The sequence below is a fragment of the Thermobia domestica genome, chromosome 10, assembly GCF_964235325.1.
Source record: "Thermobia domestica chromosome 10, izTheDome1.hap1.1, whole genome shotgun sequence".
NCBI lineage: Eukaryota > Metazoa > Arthropoda > Insecta > Zygentoma > Lepismatidae > Thermobia > Thermobia domestica.
In genome coordinates, this window is record NC_137463.1 from 94199164 (window position 1) to 94208284 (window position 9121).

The following is a 9121-nucleotide window of genomic DNA, read 5'->3' on the forward strand; positions in this document are numbered from 1 at the left end:
TTCCTTAGCATAGGAAAGTATTTCAATCATCCTAACTGCATTGACTTGGCATGTGATAAGATCCAGTAGCGAAAAAACCACGTAATTTAAGTTGACTTGATTAAGCGTTAAACAAAAACTTAATTTTATTATTATTATTACTTCAAGAAAATTATTTTACAGTAGGTAATTACGAAGGACAAATCCTATCCCAACCTCGAGTAGAATCTTTAACTTCGCGCACCATAGATAGGCGCGTTGATCGTTCGATTACTAGGTACGTTTGCATATACTAATCAGATACTTCATAGTTGCAGATAAACATTTCGATTAAAAAAAAAAAAAAAAAAAACGGCTAATATGTTCAGATAGAAATTGGAAAAACTTACGTACTTAATTAATAAGAAGGATCTCCAATGGCTTGATCGTTTTGCGAAGCGGAAATCAATTAATTTTAATTACGTAAAATTACACAACTATATTAAGAAATAACGTTAAATTTATTACACAAATTAAAAATCGAAATTGCTGATTAATAAATTTAATTATTATTATTACGTTAGAAATTATAATGGTTTGAAGTCCAACTACTGGAAAGATTGCTGAATGCAACGTTTTCGTTTCTGTGTCTTAAAAATAAATAGATGAAGTAATTTCTTCTTTCACTTGTATATATAGAATATATTTGAATTTATTAACTTATGATAGCTGAATATCTTAAGCAGATGATCAATTGCATCTTTCTCGGGGAATAAGATAAAGGCAATTAATTTATACCTGTATTTGAGTGGGTGTAGGTAAACAATTATTCTGTTTGAAGATTTTCCTTACTCTAATGTCACCTGTAAATGCTTACTTTCTGTATATTTATTTTACATATTTTTGTATTTATAGGCTCAATACATGCATTCATTTCCGGATAAATGAATTGAAAAATAACTTGGAGTCTGTCCGGAAGATATTAGAATTGCGGGCGAGATAAGAGTTTTCGTGATGAGACAGATCTCTTTCAATAGGAACAAATACACTATCCGAGCCGAGGTATCACTTTCACGACACATTTTTGAGATGAGACAGCCTCAATTCTTGTCTCGTGAGCGTTCCGAGATGACTACCATTTTTCAGAATGAATTTGTTTTTTATGTATCGAGGTATAAAAAATTAATACTTTCGACTTCCTTTTCACACAGTTAGTAGGAAGCAGCTATTGCATCACATCGACTGACTTTTTATTTATTTGTTTTTTTAAATACATGAATTAAAGTGAATTGTTAATTCTCATTTAACACTTAAAACGATGCGGTAAACGCAAAGAGTGAGAGGATATGTCAGTGTTTGTAGTTGTCTCATTTAGGCAGATAAACTATTTGACCCTTGTTTGCGGATAGGAAGGGCAAAGCTCCGTTTTTGGCCTTCATCCAGTATTTGTTGTAGAAAAAGAGCATAAGGGATGGGGGTTTCTACCGGAAGTTGTGCAGACATTTGGCAACATGGCAAGGAGAAAGAAGAGAGAAAAAGAGACGCTCGTTCAGAGGAGAGGAGAACTAAAGATAGTAGTGGTTGAGAAGTGGTTTGGAGACGATCGGTGCCGGGATGGGCCATGCCACGTTATGTGTACCGCGTGTCCGGCGCCCGACCGGACCTACCGGCGGAGGAGGAGCCGTCGGCGTCCACCGCGCCGCCCGTCCGTTTGTATTCGTTCCGGTGGAATAGAGAAGATGGCCCCATTGGAGAGGGTGAGAGTGGTGAGGATGCTGCAGTATCTGCCGGAATCCGGTGGAGGTATAACCCATTGTATCGGTGCCCCCAACAACCCCTTCCAGGTGGAGGTTGGAACGTGCGACGATGCGATGCGGGCCCACATGTATTACCGGTATGTTACGCCAATGGGAGTAGTTGCACTTTTAGAAATAAGTATTATGAGAATTTTCGAGTGTTTTTTCTTTTTATATATATATATATATATATATATATATATATATATATATATATATATATATATATATATATATAATTTACCTATCTTCATGAACGAATCTAATGTCTTTAGTAATTGGTGCTTAGAAACTAATGAACTACCTTGGCAAGATTTTTTTCTTTTAGCTAGAAGGATGTTTATTAGTGCACCCAGTTCCGGATTTACGTATAAGCTAACTAACTGTAACAAACAAGCTATAACTTAGGGCCCCCGGCTCTTGGGGGCCAAAAAAATAAGGGAAAAATTGAATATACATTTCTAAAATATACGAAAAACCAAAAATAAAATCTACATATGGCAACAGTGCTTCGTGTTGTGTAGACTGGTATGGTATAAATAATGATGCCTGCTTCCTAAAATATCACTAATTTCTTCGTTTGTGTATATAAGGTGCCTACGTTCATCTGAACACATAAAGGGCCCCATTACCTTCAGGAGCTTAGGGCCCCACTAAACCTAAATCTGGCTCTGAGTGCACCCTCTAAAGCCTTCCGCGCTAGTCTATTGGTTATGCCCTTTGGTGTATGGGATTCTGATTTGATTCTCAATGGGAAAGCATTCAAATTCGAACGGTTGCTTCAATTTCATCCTAAATTGTAGGTAAGTTTCACATAGCCTTGATGCTAAAAGAGAGGTTGAACTCCGAATCCGAACAAGCAACCAATCTGAATAATTATAAACAATGTATACGTCACTAGGACGAATATGTATGTCACTGTTTGAAGAATAGAAACAATTTATACAATCTGCTTTTTAACTTTATACCTATATTTGTTTTTGCACATATATGTTGTAAATATTAACAAACTTTTCCAACAAAATAAAAAGGCTATGAATTATTATTGGCAACGTACGAAATGCATTTTGGTGCCATAAAAATTCATTTTGTTTGATTTTTTTAATGCACAGATGAGAATTTGCCCTTATCTCATCTTTGAAAATAGGCCTATTAAATTATAGTTAAGCAAAAATTAATATTTAAGAGTTAATCATAATTTTGAAGTAAACTTATTAACCATACCACATACTGTCGTCTTGATAGTGTCGTAATGAAAAGCTTGATTGGTGTATATATATATATATATATATATATATATATATATATATATATATATATATATATATATATATATTTCGATATCAGTTCCATATTAATACACAGGTGGGTGATTATCGTATAGCAAGAACAGGGGGTAATTTCAGATTTCGCTTGAGGGAGGGGGGAGCACCACCGACATAAGACTTTTCCGATTTGTACTAGACGAGGGGTCGTATCTCAAAATCTCACTTTTTCACACATAAAGAAAGAAATAATAATTATGTGAATAGGAAAGCAGTTGAACATGTAATAACTTGTCACCAATTTCAGATAATAATTATGTGGAATTATTCATCAATTATTGCATATTTAACTTTTTTCCTCCTGTATGGAATTATATATTTCTTTCTTTATGTCTGAGAAAGTGAGATTTTGAGATACGACAATTCGTCAAATTGTGGACGATATATTCGTCAAACTCTTGGGAGGGAGGCATTTGCCCTCTCCTGCCCCCTAAATGACGCCCCTGAACAAGAATTTTGTTTACAAAAAGAAATGTCGATATTCTCGAGAACTATGCATGCGAAGATTTACGTACATTCATCGATATCATTTTGTTCAGCCCATTGAGATTTATCGATTAGTAATTGTATCATTTTTTCAACATTTTTTCTCCATTAAACGCTAACAACATATTGTGGAATTGAGTATTTAACAAAATACTACTTAGTGTAATAGCTTGTATTGTTAGTTTGTTCGCCGTTGTTAAAGAATTCGCCTTCAAATCAGTTTTGACGTTATAAACTTAGATGACGAATTGAGAAACATTGATGGGCTCCCTCGTAGTTGTGTGGCTAGCGTACGCGCCTTTAGCCTGTGAGATCCACGTTCGATTCCCAGCTTGAGCTCATCTGACTTAGTTGAAATCCCACATTAATTCGTAAGAATACGTTTCTTATAGCCTCGCGTTGCTAAACAGGAAAAAAAAAAAAAAAACTCAAATTCAATCCAGAAACATAGATTATTTTACTTAATAATCTTTCGAAGTTACTATTAAATTATATATTGTCCTATAATTTTTGCAATATCTTCGTGGTAAAGAAATATCAGTGTCACGCGTACACCACATGAAGGAGTTTGGCTTGTATGCCATGATTCTCTCAAATTATATTGAGGCCAGAAGTTGTAGTCGATTTCTACAACTTCCGGTTTTAGTAGAGAGGTTAGAGTGGAGGTAGATTCTCGGGACGCTTAATTGATTGCAGAAAACAGGTTCTCGATGTCTATTACCGTTTTTACTCTATAGCATTCAACCCAAAACTCTTCAGTGGTTGATTTCTGTGACTTCCAGTTTGAATAGAAAGTTAATACAGAAAGATTATACCTATTCTTAGGACACTAAATCAGCTTTAAAAGACACTTCTTGGTATCTTATCGTTTTGCTCTATTTAGATCAAAATATTAAAACCGGAAGTTGAGAATTTGTATCACTCCCGGCTGTAGTAGATAGTTAAGGATGGAGATGAAATATATTCTTGGGACGCTTAATCGATGACATAAACCGTTTTTCGCTGTCTATTATCGTTTCTGCTTTATAGTGATGAACACTAAAACCGGAAGTGATTAATTTTTACCACTTCCGGTAAATGGGTTACCTCCATCAATAAACTCGATTTCTAACCTTTGGCCTTCAACATCCTGGCCAGAATTGATGGTGATCCATCAATAGGTCTCGAGAGTTTTTTTCTTTTTATCTTCCAGACGGACGAACACACGGACAGCTTAAATATATAAAGGAATTTCGATTGTTAAATCAAAGTCCTTCAAAAATTAGAATGTCCGGACAAAGCTGATGAGCACCTTTAAGATTGATTTCTAGTCCTCACGTCTTATTTCTTGTAGGCTAAAGCAGACGTATAATTAGTAAAAGTAAATGATTGCAAAATAATTAGTGAAATTATAATGGGGCAGGGAACGGGAGAAACCCGAGAAAACCCTCGGACACGATATATGTGGTGCGTGGTTAGTTGTTAGGGGGTTAACGTACCTTTTCAGAAACAATGTTAGATGAGACCAATATTTTAACGTGGGATATAATTCACTTGAACTCAGGGTTAACAAGCGTCCTCTTTTCCCTGGACAGGTCCTTTTTCTTCTGGAAAATGCGGAGAGCTTTTTAAAATAGAAATATTTCCGGGCTTTACAAGAAAAATTATCAAGACAATGTTAATATATTACAAGTTATCCCCTAGATGAGTTTGCACAAGTGCTGAACAGAATCAGCCGCGTGTTTTAAATGACTAGAGTCTTCTTAGGTTTTGAGATTGATGCTACCGACGACGTCATACGAATTTGCTTGTTTTATCTTTTAGTTCCACATTGTTTGTATTAAGTTCAGTATTTCAATGTTGAAAGATAAATCTCATGTTGTACAGATTTTCTCGTGTGCACTAATTGAGGAATTATGTAATGAACCATTATCCTCAAAGTCTGTTGGTATTTCCTTAACTTTTTTCAGGAAACAGTGGAATTTGTCTTACAATCTTTATTCACTATTATTAGAATGATCCAGAATGATAAATGTGTATAATAAGTAAATGAGACCTATTGAAAAATATTGGTTAAATAAAATTACCGTTGGTTATTAGCAGGGACATGCAAAGATAAAGACTAAAGTAGTAATATTGTTTTCTACAGGTATAAATTTATTTATTGGCCTATTTTTAGTGATGGGTCAAGATAGTTAATGTTTATATAAATCCGTTCTTAGAGAATTTTATTTCAAATACTAATATTTGAGATGATGTGTCCTCTTTTTAGTTGCATGAAATTTGGTAGCCTTTCATGATGAGTCGAATCCAGATTACTCGCCGTTGGTACTCGTAGACCAAATACAAGAAGGCTAACCTTTTAACCAGTACTTACAGGGTTCTAACAGGCCTGGAAAATCAGGGAATGTCAAGGAACTTTATTCTTGTCAAGGAATTTATAGGAAACTTCCTTAATGACAGGGAAATTATTAAGAAATTCTTTAATGTCAGGGAAACAAAGTAGCCGTTCCCGATACTGAAGATAACTTTGAAGTAATAAGGTTATTTGGAATTTAGAGATCGATCAATATAACAATGTAGAATAAAAGGTTACAGATGCATTATGTTATATCAAGGTGTGTTGTGCCCTGATTTGTGGTTCTTAACTCTCAAATCAATTGAGCTACAGCATCTTGAATCTCTTAGTGTAGACAAAGTGTGGCGTCTCTGGCCTTCTAAACTGATATATATATATATATATATATATATATATATATATATATATATATATATATATATATATATATATATATATATATATATATACGAATTTTTAATTTACTTTAAAAAAAAAAGACTGTTCTCTATTCGACCCGTTTATTTGCATATATGTGTTGTGCGTATGTTCAAACATAAACTTCGATACAGCTGCACCGTTTTTATTGGTTCTTTTTCTTCTTTCTTTCTTTTTCTTTCTTTCTTTTTTTTCTTTTTTTTTAAAGAGTAATTCTTTTCCGGTGTTTCCACTAAATTTCATGAGGATCTAACCATTCTCTTCTGAGCTAGACCGTGCAACTTCTCATTGGCTGACAGTGTTCATACCATAATTGTATGTATGTTCACGCATAATTTTGACTATGTGGATCACTTTTGTTGATTAAATTTTGTTTGAAAAAGTATTTTCTCGCGGGGGTTTTAATACAAATTTCATTAGAATCTGATTATAGTCATCGGAGCTAGACCATGAAACTCCTCAAAGGTTGATAGTGTTAATATCTTAAACTATGGGGTTACGAGAAAGTGGGGGGGAAAATATACAAATTTGTGTCTGGGAAATCAGTAGGAACCTTGACTTAGCTTGTCATTGTGTTTCATTGCTTAAACTGAAGTGTGCTTAGAAATTGTAATAGTCGATTTGTGTATGTAATGATTTTTGAAGCAAATCTTATACAGACCTCCCATTCGTGTGATTACCTCGGTCATGGTGCTGTCACAAAGAACATAAAATGTATGACAGGTAAAGATTTGGAGCACAGAGAGAGAGAGAGATGTGATTCTTTATGTCAGATTTACTTGCCATTGTAGTCACAAATGATCTATATGTTTATCATAATTGTTCCTCTCCGTTACGTAATTTTAACATTCGTTTATTATTTAGCACTATTCGAGAAAATATAAAATTTACGTTAAATTAAAGTGTAACCAGCGCACCATTTCTGTGATCACATTGAAGGTAAAAATCTGTCGTGGTAAGAAAAATATATTTGAACCAGGAAAAACAAGTTTTAACTTAATGGCTATTTGATCACCAAAAATCTACCACTAGCTTATTTCAATCCGTTGTATGTACCTACACCATGCAAGCAAGTTTTCTGCAAACAACAGATAATAGTTAACTATGGTTTGCATAGAGTATTATCCCTTGTGTGTGTGTGTGTATATACGTATTTACCCATTTGTAGCCAAATGAAATAAACTATAAATCATGGCTGCAGGGGAATTGTATTCAAGTAGTCATGTGAGATTTAACACTATCACGGAGTTTTGTTTCCAGTTTCTCTGTATCGGGAATTGTCAGACGTAGATAGACCGAGTAAACACTCCTTTTTAATCCATTGCTAACAAAACAGTTTGTGTGTATTATTCGTGAATTAGATACATAAAAACGTACATTCAACGTGCACTTCATATTATTTATGAGTTCATGCTATACCAGTACACATAATGATTTATTGCATTTGATGATGTGTCCAAAGCCGAATCAGAGATTTGTGTGTGATATGTAGGTCGCATGATTTAGTAACAGTATTATTAATCTGTGTTCTGAATCTTAAAGAAAAAAAAAATGGTTGTATTTTAGTTACAGCTTCCCTTTCAACATCGATGTGAACTTTCAGCACCAGGCTATAGAAGTTGTGAACTTACAGCTTAACATGGTATCCAAACCACATGATCTTGGGTCAAGAACCGAACCTGGGTCTCTTGCGCCGAAGCCGCGTATGCTAATCATATAACTGAGCTAGAGTTGAGTGGCTAATAGGCAGAAAGATTTCTGTTTCCTTATTCCGATAGGAGAAACACTGCAGAGTTGAAAGAAACTTTGCACGAAGGATTTCAGAGATAAACAGTAATAATAGCATACCTAAACAACGATTCTTAAACGTTATTCCATAGATTTGTAGGGGTCTTTGAGTGTATAGTCGGGGGTCTGCAAGTGAAGCTAAATTTTATTTAATTTCATTATGAAAAATACGAGCATAATCATGTTATATAACTTTTTTCTTGTTGCTATTAATGAAGCTGGCTTTTGTTATCTTTGTAATGTAAGCACTAAAGTGAGATTGCAACATTTTATAATGTGAATAAATATATTAAATATAAAAGAAATCATATATATTAAAGTTATTTCTTACCTTCTATTAAAGCAATGTATAGGAGTCCAACAAAGTACAAATATTATTAAAGGGGTTCTCGAAATCACGAAATCCTAGATAATTTCTTTACAAAGGTAACTACCAACCCTTTCTGTAACCTGGGTTTTGGGGGTATTTTTTAGACTTTCAGTCAAGCAGCTACTGCATCGTCACTATTTATCTTAGGATCATGGTTCATACCTCATTCTCTTCAGAATGGAGCCGGCTTTCAAATGGTACACTTGTATGCTCATACCGTATACCAGAAGAGGGAAAAATGATGTCAAAGGGAAAATTTCAGAGGGAAATTTTTTCACACTTTGGCCCCTCTGGAACGGCCCTGTGTGAACGTAGAGATCTAAAATAAATCTGATAAGTAGTACTTGGTATACTGAATGTGTGTACCAAATTTCAAGTTTCTATCTTGAATACTAAGGGCGGGAGAAATTTTATCAAGAATCCCCACAATGCCTCAAATTACCACAAAACACCATCATCTCAGGTAAAAAATTTCCTGAGACATCTTTATTTACCTAAGACTATAATTCGCCAATCATTCTCTTCAGAATAGAACTGCCTTTCAGGCGGTACCATTCACGTGTCTCTATGGTGTATCTAAGGCGAGAAAATCCAGAAAAAAGGGATTTTTGGGTCTAAATATCCCTTTTTTAAAACTTTTAGC

At 34.4% G+C, this 9121-nt stretch overlaps 1 protein-coding gene across 1 annotated transcript in view; it reads left to right on the plus strand.

Annotated features, from left to right (window-relative positions):
- Nucleotides 1–1531: 1531 nt before the first annotated feature.
- Nucleotides 1532–9121, plus strand: part of LOC145662570 (uncharacterized) — a gene marked incomplete in the record, with an annotated part of 86866 nt that continues 79276 nt past the window's right edge. Inside the window, 1 exon segment of the mRNA XM_081728258.1 lies at nucleotides 1532–1852. Coding sequence (XP_081584384.1) covers nucleotides 1580–1852 — 273 coding nt within the window.